This window comes from Hemiscyllium ocellatum, chromosome 2 (genome assembly GCF_020745735.1).
Source record: "Hemiscyllium ocellatum isolate sHemOce1 chromosome 2, sHemOce1.pat.X.cur, whole genome shotgun sequence".
Taxonomy (NCBI): Eukaryota; Metazoa; Chordata; class Chondrichthyes; order Orectolobiformes; family Hemiscylliidae; genus Hemiscyllium; species Hemiscyllium ocellatum.
Genome location: NC_083402.1, coordinates 142984791 through 143002015, shown reverse-complemented (window position 1 = coordinate 143002015; position 17225 = coordinate 142984791). Strand labels below are relative to the sequence as shown.

The following is a 17225-nucleotide window of genomic DNA, read 5'->3' as shown; positions in this document are numbered from 1 at the left end:
CACCCTCTGTCTTCTACCTTTGAGCCAGTTCTGTATCCAAATGGCTAGTTCTCCCTGTATTCCATGAGATCTAACCTTGCTAATCAGTCTCCCATGGGAAACCTTGTTGAACGCCTTACTGAAGTCCATATAGATCACATCTACTGCTCTGCCCCTCATCAATCGTCTTTGTTACTTCTTCAAAAAACTCAATCAAGTTTGGGAAACATGATTTCCCATGCACAAAGCCATGTTGACTATCCCAAATCAGTCCTTGCCTTTCCAAATACACGTACATCCTGTCCCTCAGGATTTCCTCCAACAACTTGCCCACCACCTAGGTCAGGCTCACCGGTCTATAGTTCCCTGGCTTATGTTTACCACCCTTCTTAAACAGTGGCACTACGTTTTCCAACCTCCAGTCTTCTGGCACCTCACCTGTGACTATCGATGATACAAATATCTCAGCAAGAGGCACAGCAATCACTTCTCTAGCTTCCCACAGAGTTCTCAGGTATACCTGATCAGGTCCTGGGGATTTATCCACTTTTAACCGTTTCAAGACATTCAACACTTCCTCCTCTGTAATATGGACATTTTGCAAGATGTCACCATCTATTTCTCTACAGTCTACATCTTCCATATCCCCTTCCACAGTAAATACTGATGCAAAAAATTCATTTAGTATCTCCCCCATTTTCTGTGGTTCCACACAAAGGCAGCCTTGCTGATCTTTGAGGGGTCCTATTCTCTCCCTACTTACCCTTTTATAATTAATATATTTGTAAAAACCCGTTGGATTCTCCTTAATTCCATTTGCCAAAGCTATCTCATGTCCCAGTTTTGCCCTCCTGATTTCCCTCTTAAGGATATTCCTACTTTCTTTATACTCTTCTAAGGATTCATTCAATCTATCCTGTCTATACCTGACATGCTTCCTTCTTTTTCTTAACCAAACCCTCAATTTCTTTAGTCATCCAGCATTTCCTATACCTATCAGCCTTCCCTTTCACCCTGACAGGAGTATACTTTGTCTGGATTCTTGTTATCTCATTTCAGAAGGCTTCCCATTTTCCAGCCGTCCCTTTACCTGCGAACATCTGCCTCCAATTAGCTTCTGAAAGCTCTTGCCTAATACCGTCAAAATTGGCCTTTCTCCAATTTAGAACTTCAACAATGGTCTATCCTTTTCCATTATTATTTTAAAATGAATAGAATTATGGTCGCTGGCCCCAAAGTGCTCCCCCACTGACACCTCAGTCACCTGCCTGACTTATTTCCCAAGAGTAGGTCAAGTTTTCTCTCTAGTAGGTACATCCATATACGGAATCAGAAAATTGTCTTGTACACACTTAAGAAATTCCTCTCCATCTAAACCTTTAACACTATGGCAGTCCCAGTCTATGTTTGGAAAGTTAAAATCCCCTACCATAACTACCTTATTATTCTTACAGATAGCTGAGATCTCCTTACAAGCTTGTTTCTCAACTTCCCTCTGACTATTGGCGGGTCTATAATACAATCCCAATAAATTGATCATCACTTTCTTATTTCTCAGTTCCACCCAAATAAATTCCCTGGATGTATTTCTGGGAATTTCTTCCCTCAGCACAGCTGTAATGCTATCCCTTATCAAAAATGCCACTCCCCCTCCTTTCTTGCCTCCCTTTCTATCCTTCCTGTAGCATTTGTATCCTGGAACATTCAACTGCCAGTCCTGTCCATCCCTGAGCAATGTTTCTGTAATTGCTATGATATCCCAGTCCCATGTTCCTAACCATGCCCAGAGTTCATCTGCCTTGCCTGTTAGGCCCCTTGCATTGAAATAAATGCAGTTTAATTTATTAGTTCTACCTTGTCCCTGCCTGCCCTGACTGTTTGACTCACTTCTGTTCTCAGCTGTACCCGTCTCAGATCGATCTCTTTCCTCACTGCCTCCCTGGGTCCCACCCCACCCCACCTTACTAGTTTAAATCCTCCCAAGCAAATTTCCCTGCCAGTAAATTAGTCCCCTTCCAATTTAGGTGCAATCCGTCCTTCTTATACAGGTCAGTTCTACCCCAAAAGAGATTCCAATGATCCAAAATTATGAATTCTTCTCCCATACACCAGCCCCTCAGCCATGCATTCATCTGCTCTATCCTCCTATTCCTGCCCTCACTAGCTCGTAGCACTGGGAGAAATCTAGACATTACTACCCTTGAGGACCTCCTTTTTAATTTCTGCCTAACTCTCTGTAATCTCCCTTCAGAATCTCAACCTTTTCCGTTCCTATATTGTTGGTTCCAATGTGGACAATGACCTCTTGCTGGCCCCTCTCCCCCATGAGAACATTCTCACCCTCTCTGAGACATCCTTGATCCTGGCACCAGGGAAACAACACACCATTCTGCTTTTTCTCTGCTGGCCACAGAAACGTCTGTCTGTACCTCTGACTACAGAATCCCCTAACACAATTGATCTCTTGGAAGCCCTCATTGCATTAGAGCCAGTCTCAACACCAGAAACTTGGCTGTTCGTGCTACGTTCCCCTGAGAATCCATCACCCCTTACATTTTCCAAAACAGCATCCACAAAAGACTCCTGCTCTAGGTGTCGACCTCTCTCACCCTTCCTGGAGTTAACCCATCTATGTGACTGTATCTGAGACATCCCCCCCCCATCTTCCTATAACTGCCATCCATCACATACTGTTGCTGTTGCAAATTCTTCATCGCTTCTATCTGTCTCTCCAACCGATCCACTCGATCTGATAGGATTCGCATCCAACAGCATTTATGGCAGATATAATCCACAGTAACCCTTAAACTCTCTTTAAACTGCCACATCTGACAAGAAGTACATATCACTGCAAAGGCCATTTTTGCTCCTTCATAATCTACAGACCCAGAAAATAACACCGTCTTATTCCTCTACAAACACTGACCCAGGTTAAATTAATACCTATGGCTTATATTTTAAGTTTAATCAAGAGACTTATCTCCAAAAACACATAATCAAGAAAGAACTCACTGTACTCACTACTGCAGCCTTTCTCTTGGACAGACTTAAAACAACAATTAACTTATCTGATTCTGTGCTGTGAACTTCACCCAGCAGTTCCTCCAAGATTAGTTGTAAATTTCACTGTTTGTTAATTTTCCCAGATGCACTCCGATGTCCAGTGATACACAAATTCAAACAGCAAAGGCGGTAACTTTGCAGGTTCTCTCTCTCTCTCTCTCTCTCTCCTGCACTGTCCTCACCATGTGCTTCCTTCGTCTGTTCTTCTCCCTTTTACACTGCTGTTATTTTGACTTTTTTTCCCCAAAGTTCCAAAACAATGCAACAGCATATAAAACAGTAATTGCTGCTCCTGGAATTTGAGGAAATCACCTAAAATACCTCAAAAAAGGAGCAGCTCTTACAGCCAGAAATTTTTCCCATCCTCCATCTTGGATTCTGACTGATTCAGCTGGGTGGGATGTTATAGGTGCTGTATGAATGTAACACAAGAGTTGTTGGAGTGGATGTGTTTGGGGAATGTCGGGAGAATTACAGCCAGGAATGATCTGACACAGAGATGGGAACATTCCATCTTTGACAAACAAAAACAGCTTCATCCTGTCTGCTCAATCCAATCTCATGATTTTGAAATATGTCAAAGATAATAATGACTGAAATCTTTTTTAGCCACTGGATATAATTGACAGCATTTCAGTTATAAGCTAATGACTAAAGGTAGTTCTGCACATTCGTTACAATATTGCTGAAAATTAAGATTGCTCACAGTGGAAGTGACACAGCGGTGTTTTGCAGGGAAATTAAAATGTAAGGTAATATCATGAGATATGCAATATTTAGAACATAGAATAGCTCAGCACAGGAATGGCCCTTCAGCCCACAACATTGTGCTGAACATGACGCCGAAAGGACATGGGAAATGCAGAATGCCGGGAAATAGATAGTGACATACTGAAAACTGTCCATATTACAGAGGTGGTGGTGCTGGATGTCATAAAACGCATAAAGGTGGATAAATCCCCAGGACCCGATCAGGTGTACCCAAGAACTCTGTGGGAAGCTAGGAAAGTGATCATTGGGCACCTTGCTGCGATATTTGGATAATCAATAGTCACAGGTGCGGTGCCAGACGACTGGAGGTTGGTTAATGTGATACCATTATTTAAGAAAGGTGGTAAGGAAAAGCCAGGGAACTATAGACCAGTGAGCCTGACATTGCTTGTGGACAAGTTGTTGGAGGAAGTACTGAGGGACAGGATGTACATGTATTTGGAAAGGCAAAGACTGATTAGCGTCGAGAGTGCGGTGCTGGGAAAGCACAGCAAGTCAGGCAGTATTTGAGGAGCAGGAAAATCGATGATTTGAGCAAAAGCCCTTCATCAGGACTGATTGGTTAAGGTTGATTAGGAACAGTCAATATGACATTTTGCATGGGAAATTATGTCTAACTAATTTGATTGAGTTTTTTGAAGAAGTAATGCAGAGATTGATGAGGGCAGAGTGGTGGATGTGTTGTATGTGAACTTCAGTAAGGCATTTGACAAGGTGCCTCATGGGAGATTAGTTAATAAGGTTAGATAACATGGAATACAGGGAGAGCTAGCCATTTGAATACAGAATTGGCTCAAAGGTAGAAGATAGAGGGTGGTGGTGGAGAATTGTTTTTCAGATTGGAGACGTGTGACCAGTGGTGTGCCACAAGGATCAGTGCTGGGTCCACTACTTTTCATTATTTATATAAATAATTTGGATGTGAACATAGGAGGGCTAGTTAGTAAATTTGCAGATGACACCAAAATTGGAGGTGAAGTGGACAGCGAAGAAAGCTACCTCGGAGTACACTGGGAACTTGACCAGATGGGCCAATGGGCTGACAAGTGGCAGATGGAGTTTAATTTTGATAAATGCAAGGTGCTACATTTTGGAAAAGCAAATCAGGGCAGGACTTATACAGTTAATAGTAAGGTCCTAGGGAGTGTTGCTGACCAAAGAGACCTTCATAGTTCCTTGAAAATGGAGCCTAAGGTAGATAGGATAGTGAAGAAGATGTTTGGTATGCTCTCCTTTAATGATCATAACATTGAGTATAGCAGTTGGGAGGTCATGTTGTGGCTGTGCAGGACATTGGTTCGGCCACTTTTGGAATAGGTCTCCTTCCTATCAGAAAGATGTTGTGAAACTTGAAAAGGTTCAGAAAAGATTTACAAGGATGTTGCCAGGGTTGGAGGATTTGAGTTATAAGAAGTGGGGGCCATTTTCCCTGGAGCATTGGAGGCTGAGGGGTTTCATTATAGAGGGTGATAAAATTATGAGGAGCATGGATAGGGTAAATAGACTAGGTCTTTTCCCTGAACTAGAGGGCATAGGTTTAGGATGAGAGGTGAAGAATTTAAAATGGACCTACGGGAAAATATATTCATGCAAAGGGTGGTGCGTGAATGGAATGTGCAGCAAGAGGAAGTGGTGGAGTCTGGTACAAATACAACATTGAAAAGGCATTTGGACAAGTGTATGAATAGGAAAGAGTTGAAGGACTATTGGCCAAGTGCTGGCAAATGGGACTAGATTAATTTAGGATATCTGGTCAGCATGGATGATTTGAACTGAAGGATCTGTTTCCATGCTTTACATCTCTATGACTCTATGACTCTAAATTAAACTAATCCCTTCTGCCTGACCTTGGTCCACATCCTTCCATTCCCTTGCCTATTCATGTGCTTTAAACACCCCTATCATATCTGCCTCCACTACCACCTCTGGCAACAGGTTCCAGACTCCTGCTATTCTCAGTGTAAAAAACTTGCCCCTCACATCTCCTTTGAACTTTCCCCCTCTCACTGTAAATGCATACCCTCCAGTATTAGACATTTCAACTATGGGAAAAAGATTCTGTCCGTCAACCCTGATTATGCCTCTTATCATTTTGTAGACTTCTTTCATGTTTCCCCTCAGCCTCCACCACTCCAGAATAAGTAAACCGAGTTTTTCTAGCCTCTCCTTGTAGATGTACAACACCATTTCCACCAGCAATGGATTAGGAAAATCGAGCTGTCAATTGTAATTGTCCTTTCTCCATTCGATTAGATAGCAACAGAATATAGGAGAAAGTGAGGACTGCAGATGCTGGAGATCAGAGCTGGAAAAGCGCAGCAGGTCAGGCAGCATCCAAGGAGCAGGAGAATCGACGTTTCGGGCATAAGCCCTTCTTCAGGAATGAGGAAGGTGTGCCAAGCAGGCTAAGATAAAAGGTAGGGAGGAGGGACTTGGGGGAGGGGCGTTGGGAATGCGATAGATGGAAGGAGGTTAAGGTGAGGGTGATAGGCCAGAGAGGGAGTGGGGGCGGGGGTGGAGAGGTCGGGAAGAAGATTGCAGGTCAAGAAGGCAATCAGCCCATCAAGTCTGATCAGCCATTCAATCATGGCTGATACATTTCTCAACTTTGTGCTAACTTCCTTCTCTTCTTCTTAATCCAATGATTTAATGATTTTATATGTTGGCTGAAAAAAATAGATTAAATTTGAAGGAATGCAATGCTCTCAATTTCCTCGTTGGCCTTCTGGGAGAAGACTTCTGATTGGTTAATGATTTCTCTGCTGTTCGTTACTGACACATGCCTTACTTAGTGCCAGATTTAAACCAGTAAAGGCACACGCACGTGACAGAGATCACTCGACCTTTGTGGTCAACTTTCTTTCTTTAAGGTTGGCGATAAGTGCCCTTGCTTTGACCTTAACCACAAAACCTTAACAGAGCAGGGATAATATATGTTTGCCATATTCTGTTGCCATCCCATATTCCCAATTCCTTCGCCTCCGCCGCATCTGCTCCCAGAAGAACCAATTCCACTAATGAACAACCCAGATGGCCTCCTTCTTCAAAGACCGCAATTTCCCCTCAGATGTGGTTGACGATGTGCTCCACCGCATCCCCTCCACTTCCCGCTCGTCCACCCTTGAACCCTGCCCTTCCAATCACCACCAGGACAGAACCCCATTGGTCCTCACCTACCACCCCACCAACCTCCAGATTTTTGGTATCATCCTTCGTCATTTCCGCCACCTCCAAACAGACCCCACCACCAAGGATATATTTCCCTCCCTTACCCTATCAGCATTCTGGAACGACCACTCCCTCCACGACTCCCTCGTCAGGTCCACACCCCCCCCCACCAACCCAACCTCCACTCCCGGCACCTTCCTGAGGAAGGGCTCATGCCCGAAAGGTCGATTCTCCTGCTCCTTGGATGCTGCCTGACCTGCTGCACTTTTCCAGCAACACATTTTCAGCTCTGATCTCCAGCATCTGCAGTCCTCACTCTCTCCTCCTCTGATGGTCTTGAGGAAAGAGTCTGTTGCTTTCTCTCACCTTGTCCACTGCTGGTGAATTGTGGTGCCCGGGGTGTGTGTGTGTGTGTGTGTGTGTGTGTGTGTTGGGGGGGTGGGGGGAAGTTGGTATAGAGGCATGCTGCATGGGCAATGAGGTGAGCACAGGAAAATTGTATGAGACATCTCATGGGAAGAAACCCCTCCCCCATGAAACTCCTCAAAATTGACAGTTAACTGGTGTTTGGTAAAATTTAACACATTGATACTAAAACTGAGTACTTGAAGTAAAAAGGCACTGAATTAATTACCTTAACAGTAAAGAGAAAAAGTAGATTGTTAAAAAAAAAATACATGTTCATAGGTTTGAGGAAGTACTTTTCACAAAACTGTTACAACTGAAGTGGAAAGTGAAGTTGTAAATTTCAGGAAATGAATGTGCATTATAACATACGTTTTGCATATTATGTTATTATCAATGATGAAATCTTTAACTCTTTCATTAGCACAGAACAGTATATGGATGGAATGACTTGAAAATTGCAGTGCAGTGCCTATTTGTGAAGTGCTGCTAGTGAACAAATAATGCCAGGCCCGGTTCAATATTTGTTAGAATGCTTCTCTCCCCAGCATATAGAGCACTGGGAAAGCACCAGGTTTGTGGGGTAGAATATGAGATATCCAACTGTCCGTGCACACAGTATCAGCATCATTATCCTCATTATCTCTCTGTTACCTCTTCAAAACATTCCAACAAGTTGACAAAGTTTGATTTTCTCTTAATAAAGCCTTGCTAGATTTTCATAATTAATCTGCAAGTGTCTATGTGCTCAGTAACTTCAAATTATTGTTTTGAGAAGCTCCCCATCACTGAATTTAAACCAACTGGCCTGTACCGAAAGGGGTTACATGCTTTTCCAAACAATGCAGAAAAAACAATAACTAAAACTATGGGTGGAATCTTCCCAGCTTTTAAATTCCATGCGCAATGGGGAGAAATGTTTTAAAAATCCTTAATGTCGAGAAAAAGAATTCAATCTTTCCCTGGAAGTTTAATTTTGATTAGAAGAGGAATTTGCTGGTGAACAGCAAGGGGACTAGATGTATGTATGGGCACCTAACTTTGATCTAATCTCTCCTCATGTATAAACAGGTACAATTTTCTCAGGGGCCATTGAGAAACTCGATGGTGCCAATACCTAACATGAAAGTCACTTGGCAGCTGCAGCATTCCCTAACATCTTCATGTTTGCCTGCCTTCCCCAACATCTCAGGGTACAGTACAACAACATCAACCATCTGCACCGTCCGTCTGCACAAGTCAACATCAGCAAAGCACCAGCCTCACCACATTATCGGTGACTAATCTCTGACAAAATCATAAAACAGTTCACCACTTCAGTGCTGCACTTTGAAGCTCATCACTTATACGGAGCAATGCTGCTTCCAGGCTAGGCAGAAAGCCAAGATTAGGGCAGTGCTGAAAAAGCACAGCAGGTCACGCAGCATCCGAGAAGCAGGAAAATTGACGTTTCAGGCAAAAGCCCTTCATCAGGAAAACTCTAATCTTGACTCTAATCTCCAGCATCAGCAGTACCCACTTCCACCTGGCAGAAAGCCAGGCAACTTGTCATATTCACCAACATTACAGCCAAGGGAGTGGGCATGTTGCTGGATAGCAGTGTGCTGCATTAATGTTACCCCTCAAACATATGGCAGCAACCAATACAGTAAACACACAGCATGAGCTTCAACCTAATGGCCTTGTCTGAAAACCTAAGAGGAATAGTACTCAGTCTGGTCAGGGTTGACTATGGTCAGTCAGTGGGTATCAACACAATTTGATTTCAGTCCATTGTCCATGTTAGTTGGTTGTTTTGTGCAATCAGGGTCTGAGTGTCTATACAATTACAGTCTGGGGGTTGGCCCATGGTCAGTGCAGGGGGTTGAGTCATACAGCACAGGTACAGAACCTTCAGTCCAACTCATCCATGTTTCCCAAATTAAACTAGTCCTATTTGCCTGCATTTGGCCCATATCCCTCTAAAACCTTTCCTATTCATTCCTGCACATCTCTGGACCATGGAAGAAACCCAAAGCACCCGGCAAAAACCTACCCAGGCATGGGGAGAACGTGCAAATACTGCATAGCCATCCGAGAGTAGCATCAAACCCAGGTTCTGGGCACTGTGAGGTAGCAGTGCTAAACAGCGAACCATCCCTCTGTAGCCAGAACATCCTTCCTCAGATAAGGAGACCAAAACTCATGCAATATTCCAAGTGTAGTCTCCTAATGCCCTATACAATTGCAGCAAGGCATCCCTGCTCCTGTACTTGAATCCACTCGCTGTGAAGACCAACATACCACTTGCCTTCTTCCTGCTTGCTTCACCTGACTGGTGCACAAGGACACTCAGGTCCTGATGCACCATCCCCTTTGCCATTCAGGTAATATTCTGCCATCTTGTTTCTGCTACCAAAATGGATAAACTCACATTTATCCACATTATACTTAATCCACCATGTGTTTGCCCACTTAACTTGTTCAAAATCGCACTGAAACCTCTCTATATTCCCCTTACAGCAAATCCTCTACTCAGCTTTGTGTCATCTGCAAACCTGAAGATATTATATTTAGCTTCCTCATCTGAATCATGAATATATGTTGTGAATAGCTGGGATCCAAGTACTAATCCCTGCACACCCCACTAATCACTGGCTGCCACCTGGAAAAAGATCCATTTATTCCTCCTCTTTGTTTCCTATCTGCCAACCAGTTCCCAATTCTTTTCCATATATGACCTCCAATCACATACACTTTAACTTAACATGCTAATCTCCAAGTGGCACCTTACCAAAAACCTTCTGAAACTTCAAGTAAATCATACCCACTGGCTCCCCCTTAGATGCTCTACTATTTATATCCTCAAAACATTCCAGCAGATTTGTCAAGCATAACTTCCCTTTGTCAATCCATTCTGACTCTATCCAATCTTGTTGTCATCTTCCAAGTGTCCTTTTGCATCTTTTATTATATCTTTTGTAATGGAATATAGTGTTTTCCCATTACTGATGTCAAGCCAGTTGGTCTATAATTCATAATTTTCTCTCTGTCTCCTTTCTTATAATAGTAGGGTTATTTTAGTTGTTGGGGCGAGTCAGAGTCGATGACGTTTGATGCTGGAAAATGCACAGGAGGTCAAGCAGAATCTGAGGAGCAAGAGAGGTGACAGTTCGGGCATAATCCTTTATCAAGTCCTTATATTAGCTACTGTACAATCCATAAGAACTGTTCCAGAGTCTATGTAGAATTCTGAAAAATGACTTCTGGCACTGCTGCTATTTCTAGAGCCAATTCCTTGGGTAATTCAGGATGAAATTTATCAGGCCAGGGGATTTATCTGCATGTCAGCATTTCCCTACTAGTATTGGTTCCATTTCAATTCCTCGTTCCTATTAGGCCCTGCATTCCCCCACATTATAGGGATGTTATCTGGATCTTCCTTTTTGACGGTAGAACTGAAGTGTGTATTTATATGATCTGCCATCTCTTTGTTCCCTATTATAAATTCCAATATTTCTGACTGAGGAGACCTATGTTCATCTTTGCTGCAAATGTGTTGCTGGTCAAAGCACAGCAGGTTAGGCAGCATCTCAGGAATAGAGAATTCGACGTTTCGAGCATAAGCCCTTCATCAGGAATAAGAGAGAGAGAGCCAAGCAGGCTGAGATAAAAGGTAGGGAGGAGGGACTAGGGGGAGGGGCGATGGAGGTGGGATAGGTGGAAGGAGGTCAAGGTGAGGGTGATAGGCCGGAGTGGGGTGGGGGCGGAGAGGTCAGGAAGAGGATTGCAGGTTAGGAGGGCGGTGCTGAGTTGAGGGAACCGACTGAGACAAGGTGGGGGGAGGGGAAATGAGGAAGCTGGAGAAATCTGAATTCATACCTTGTGGTTGGAGGGTTCCCAGGCGGAAGATGAGGCGCTCCTCCTCCAGCCGTCGTGTAGTTGTGTTCTGCCGGTGGAGGAGTCCAAGGACCTGCATGTCCTCGGTGGAGTGGGAGGGGGAGTTAAAGTGTTATGTTCATCTTTACTGATCATTTTTCTCTTCAAGTATCTATAGAAGCTTTTACCATCTGTTTGAATGCTCCCTGCAAGTTTATTGTCATTCTATACTTTATCCACCTTAATGAGTCTCTGTTACCCTTTGCTGGAATGTAAACTGTTCCCAATCTTCAGGTCGGTGCTTTTCTTGCCAATTTGTGTGCCACTTCTTTGGTTTTAATACTACTCCAAACTCCCCTTAGTAGCCATGGTCTGACCATGTTCCACATTTTATTTTTATTCTAAAATGGGAAGAATCATTTTTGCAGCTCTTCCATGCACTCTTTAAGTGTTTTCCATTACCTATCTACTGTCATCCCTTCAAATAACAATTCCTAAAGATCATATTGTAATTTCCTTTATTTAAATTCAGGATCCAGTATGAGAAACAACTGCCATCACACTCCATCTTAAAGAAGAATTCTATCCTTCTATACTCTTCAGAGGATTGGTGTGGACTTAATGGGCCGAAAGGCCTGCTTCCACACTGTAGGAGTTTTATGATTCTATACTGAGGTTTCTCTGCTCAGTAACTGCTTTAGAGTAGTATTCCTTATTTTGTACTCTCCCCATGTTTTTCCAATCAAGATGTATCGTTTCACACTTTGAACTTCCATCGGCCACCAATCTATCAACCCTACAAATGTATTTATTTGACATTTGACACTATCATCCTCACAGTTTCAGACAGTTCTAAGTGTGGTATCATCTGCAAATTTGGAAATTGTGTTCTTTATACTGGAGTCTAGAAAATATGTGCCAAAGGTATGTATATGGAGTTAGGCCGCGTATCGGCTCATCGAAGGAGCATTCTTGAAGGGCTGAATGGCCTCCTCCTGTTCCTATAGATTAGATAGATAGATTACTTACAGTGTGGAAACAGGGCCTTCGGCCCAACAAGTCCACACCGACCCGCCAAAGCGCAACCCACCCATACCCCTATATTTACTCCTTACCTAACACTACAGGCAATTTAGCATGGCCAATTCACCTGACCCGCACATCTTTGGACTATGGGAGGAAACCGGAGCACACCCGCGCAGACACTGGGAGAACGTGCAAACTCCACACAGTCAGTCGCCTGAGGCGGGAATTGAACCCGGGTCTCTGGCGCTGTGAGGCAGCAGTGCTAACCACTGTGCCACCGTGCCGCCCACGCTCGGGAGTTAGATAGTTCAGTTGGCTGGACAGCTGATTTGCCCTGGGCGAAAGTGAGGACTGCAGATGCTGGAGATCAGAGTGGAGAGTGCGGTGCTGGAAAAGCACAGCAGGTCAGGCTGCATCCGAGGAGCACGAGAATCGATGTGTTCATATCATTAATATATATCAGGAAAAGCTAGGGTGTCAGCACCTATCTCTTGGGATGTCCACTACAAATCTTTTTAAAGCCTGGAAAACACCGAGGAATGATCACTCTTTGCCATCATTCATCCTGTTGTGCATCCATATAGCAACTTGACCTAAACCATAAGCACCAACTTTGCCCACAAGCCTATTGTAAGGTGCCGCCTCCAACTTCTCTGGCCAACGAAGGCTTTTGAAGCTCAGAGTCTTTAAAATAACCTCTCCTCTGAATTGTTTCCAAAGCCACTTTGTCACATTAATGCTTTACTTTCTGTCAACATAGATGCCTGCTAAACTTTCTGCAGAAAACTAAGCTTAATTTCTTTTTAAAAAATTTCCAAATATGCCACAAACTTTTATCAAAACAAATCCCGTTTCGCAACAGAAGTTGTGTGTGAAAAGATTAACTTCTTTCTCGTTGGTTTTGCTTTAACTCGAGGTGCTTCTGCCATTTCCTGTGAGCGTGTGTATTTTTATAAAATCAGCCAGCACTCATCAAATCGCCAGCTTTCTGCTGCTGGTCCAGAAACAAGATACTTTCCATACATGGGAGTCCTGACGTCAGGCTTCCTGAAAAGAATGCGTCGTTTTAACTTCCTTAAGAAGTCTCAGTGGAGAAGCTGACTGTCTTTAAAGTGGGGCTAATGAAATCCACACTTAGCTCAGAGAACCAGGAGTCGGTCAGTCGCCCACCCCCGACAAGGTAATGGAACAACTTCTGGGTTACTGCTGATGGATCAGAAAAAGCATGTCTTTTTTGTTGAATTGTTTCTCTTTTAGTATTTGTCGGGGGAATCTGGTGCTTGATCAGCTTTGGAAATGTCAGTTATTAGGTTTCCTGTCATTCTCTAGATCAGGAAAAGGGAGTCGAGCGGACAAGAGGCGTCCGGACAGCTGGGATTGTGGAGTTTTACTCCAAGGTACTCATTGCGAGACACAAGCTAACATAGACTGAACTGACTGCCGATGTTGGAAATCTTAAAACAAATAGTTAAAGCAGAACACGTTGGCAATACTCAGCAGTTCAGGAGGTTAAGAGGCGTAGAATGCTCGAGAGTTAGATAGTTCAGTTGGCTGGACAGCTGATTTGCCCTGGGTGAAAATGAGGACTGCAGATGCTGGAGATCAGAGTGGAGAGTGTGATGCTGGAAAAGCACAGCAGGTCAGGCAGCATCCGAGAAGCAGAAGAATCGATGTGTCGGGCAAAATGCCCTTCATCAGGAATTTGCCCTGTAGAGCGATGATAACAGTGTGGGTTCAGTTCCTGCACAGGCTGAGGTTAACATGAAGGACTCGCCTTCTCAACCTGTCCAGGTGTGGTAACCCACAGGTTAACCTATCCCACCAGTTCTCTCTCTGTCTCTCTCTAATGAGAGAGCAGTCTCTCTAATGTGATCTGGTAACTGTACCATTACCTGATTATGACAGTTGCTTTAGGGGATCCTGTGGAATCCACCTGAAAGTCTTCATAACAACTGGAGAATGATTCCAATTATGTTAAGGAAAATACTTACTCAGGAAAGGTTGGACTATTAAATACATAATCTAACTCCCGAGTAACTGTTAAACTGATCCCATAAATCGTTCACACAAACCTCCCAGACCCTCATATCCTAGACACTAACCTGACACTCCTTATGTATAATCCCGAACTCCATGTCCCTTTGTTGCACCAATCCCTCCACCCCAATAACCCTGCTACTGCCTTGAATCCCCCTCACATGGTGCAAACCTTCCCCAGCAGCTTCCCCCCATTAAACATAATTTCTGTACCCCACCCTGACCTACCCTAAACACTCTGCTGCCCCTTTATCACTTTGCACCCTGCTAACCTACCTCCACCCCAGGGGGCACTCTAACCACTTGTGGGATTGCCACTCCCCAGAAGGTCTGGTCTAATGTTTCAGACAGATGACCAGGGCAGATGAAGTCCACTTGAGAATGTAACTTTTAAAAAAGTTTTGCGATTTACATATGAAAGAACTGAAACCAACATGGTCATTCTAAAAGATGAGAGACTTAACAAACAATCCAGGTCTTTTTCAATAATTTTAGTTATGTCGCACTTTAAACTTTTGCTATAAATTCTGTCTTACAATCTTATACTCCTCAACCACCTGACGAAGGAGCAGCGCTCCTAAAGCTAGTGCTTCCAAATAAATTTGTTGGACTATAACCTGGTGTAGTGTGATTTTTAACTTTGTATACCCCAGTCCAACACCAGCACCTCCACATCATATAATGGAGAATGTCAAAAGCGGCAGCTCCAATACCAAAGCTCTAAACTATCACCTAAAAAATACTCTGCAACTAGACTGAGCCTTAACATTTAGACATAAGTGCTAGTATTGTATATTAATTCTATTCGCTCATTCTGTTTATATTCTTTCTTCCCTTATCATGTTCAATTCTGTCACAGATTCACTTTTTAGCTGGTTGCATGGGTGTCTGCAAACACTCAGGGATCATCACCGCTCACTCACTCTACCCCAATGAATACTGAAGTCTCAGTAAAGCACCCTTCCACATCAGTTAACAGTTTCTAAGTTCACACTGAGAATCTGTGAAAATGGAGGATTCCTTTGTTTGTTTTCCTTTCAGGAGTTGACTAAACTTGAACTTTTAATGGACAGTTTGGGTAGCATGTGGGTGATTTTCTGATGCTGCACAAGCAGGCAAGGATATGATGCAGCACTGTGATTTTGGACAATGGTCCCTGTTGTTCGATTGAGAACTATGTCAGTATCTTGCAACATCCCTTGCCTCTGAATATAATTTGAAATACATTTTATCAAATGGAGTAGGTTGCACGTCTGGTTCTCTGGCAGCATGATCTATTCTGCTTTCGGAGTTAATTCCAGGATGTGGTGGACATCCCAGTTATCTGCTGAGCTTTTCCAACAACACATTTTTCAGCTCTGATCTCCAGCATCTGCAGTCCTCACTTTATTCCAGTTATCTCCCAGTGAGATATAACATGAAGAACAATTCATAGTCAAGCGGCATATGTAAAGATGAGGCGTGAAGGTTCAGTTGGGGCGATTGAGAGTTATAAGGTAGCCAGGAAGGATCTAAAGAGGGAGCTAAGAGAAGCGAGAAGGGGACATGAAAAGTCTTTAGCTGGTAGGATTAGGGAAAACCCAAAGGCTTTCTATAGGTATGTCAAGAATAAAAGGATGACTAGGGTAGGTATCGGTCCAGTCAAGGATAGTAGTGGGAAGTTGTGTGTGGAGGCGGAGGAGATTGGAGAGACATTAAATCAGTACTTTTCATCAGTATTCACTCAGGAACAGGACACTGTTGCTGATGTGAATATGGAATCACAAATAATTAGAATGGATGCCCTGGAAGTATGCAGGGAAGAGGTTTTGGGAATATTGGAAAGGATGAATATAGATAAGTCTCCTGGGCCTGATGGCATTTACCCCAGGATCCTATGGGAAGCTAGGGAGGAGATAGCAGAGCCATTGGCCTGGATTTTTATGTCGTCATTGTCAACGGGAATAGTACCAGAGGACTGGAGGATAGCGAATGTGGTCCCATTGTTCAAGAAAGGGAGTAGGGATAGCCCTAGTAACTATAGGCCAGTGAGTCTGACTTCAGTGGTGGGCAAAGTCTTAGAGAGAATGGTAAGGGATAAGATTTATGAACATCTGGGTAGGAATAACGTGATCAGGGATAGCCAGCATGGTTTTGTGAAGGGCAGGTCGTGCCTCACAAACCTTATTGAGTTCTTTGAGAAGGTGACTAAGGAAGTGGATGAGGGTAAAGCAGTAGATGTTGTGTATATGGATTTTAGTAAGGCGTTCGATAAGGTTCCCCATGGTAGGCTAATGCTAAAACTTCGGAGGTATGGCATTGAGGATACATTAGAGGTTTGGATTAGGAATTGGCTGGCTGGAAGGAGACAGAGGGTAGTAGTTGATGGATTATGTTCATCTTGGAGCGCAGTTACTAGCGGTGTACCACAAGGATCTGTTTTGGGACCATTGCTTTTTGTTATCTTTATAAATGATCTAGAGGAAGGACTTGAAAGCTGGGTAAGCAAGTTTGCGGATGACACAAAAGTTGGTGGAGTTGTGGATAGTGAGGAAGGAAGTGGTAGGTTACAGCGGGATATAGATAAGTTGCAGAGCTGGGCGGAAATGTGGCAAATGGAATTCAATGTAGCTAAGTGCGAAGTCGTTCACTTTGGTAGGAATAACAAGATGATGGATTACTGGGCTAATGGTAGGCTACTTGGTAGTGTGGATGAGCAGAGGGATCTTGGTGTCTATGTACACAGATCTCTGAAAGTTGCCACCCAGGTAAATAGTGCTGTGAGGAAGGCATATGGTGTACTGGGCTTTATTGGCAGAGGTATTGAGTTCCGGAGTCCTGAGGTCATGTTGCAGTTGTATAAGACTCTGGTGAGGCCTCATCTGGAGTATTGTGTGCAGTTTTGGTCGCCATACTATAGGAAGGATGTGGAAGCTTTA

General features: G+C 43.6%; 1 protein-coding gene across 1 annotated transcript in view; it reads left to right on the top strand.

Annotated features, from left to right (window-relative positions):
• Window positions 1-13247: 13247 nt before the first annotated feature.
• The window catches only part of hacd4 (3-hydroxyacyl-CoA dehydratase 4), a 41654-nt gene continuing 37676 nt past the window's right edge, over window positions 13248-17225 (top strand). The window contains exon 1 of the mRNA XM_060841020.1: window positions 13248-13450. Within this exon, the coding sequence (XP_060697003.1) occupies window positions 13392-13450 (59 nt within the window). The 5' untranslated portion in view covers window positions 13248-13391. The remainder of the gene's footprint in view (window positions 13451-17225) is intronic.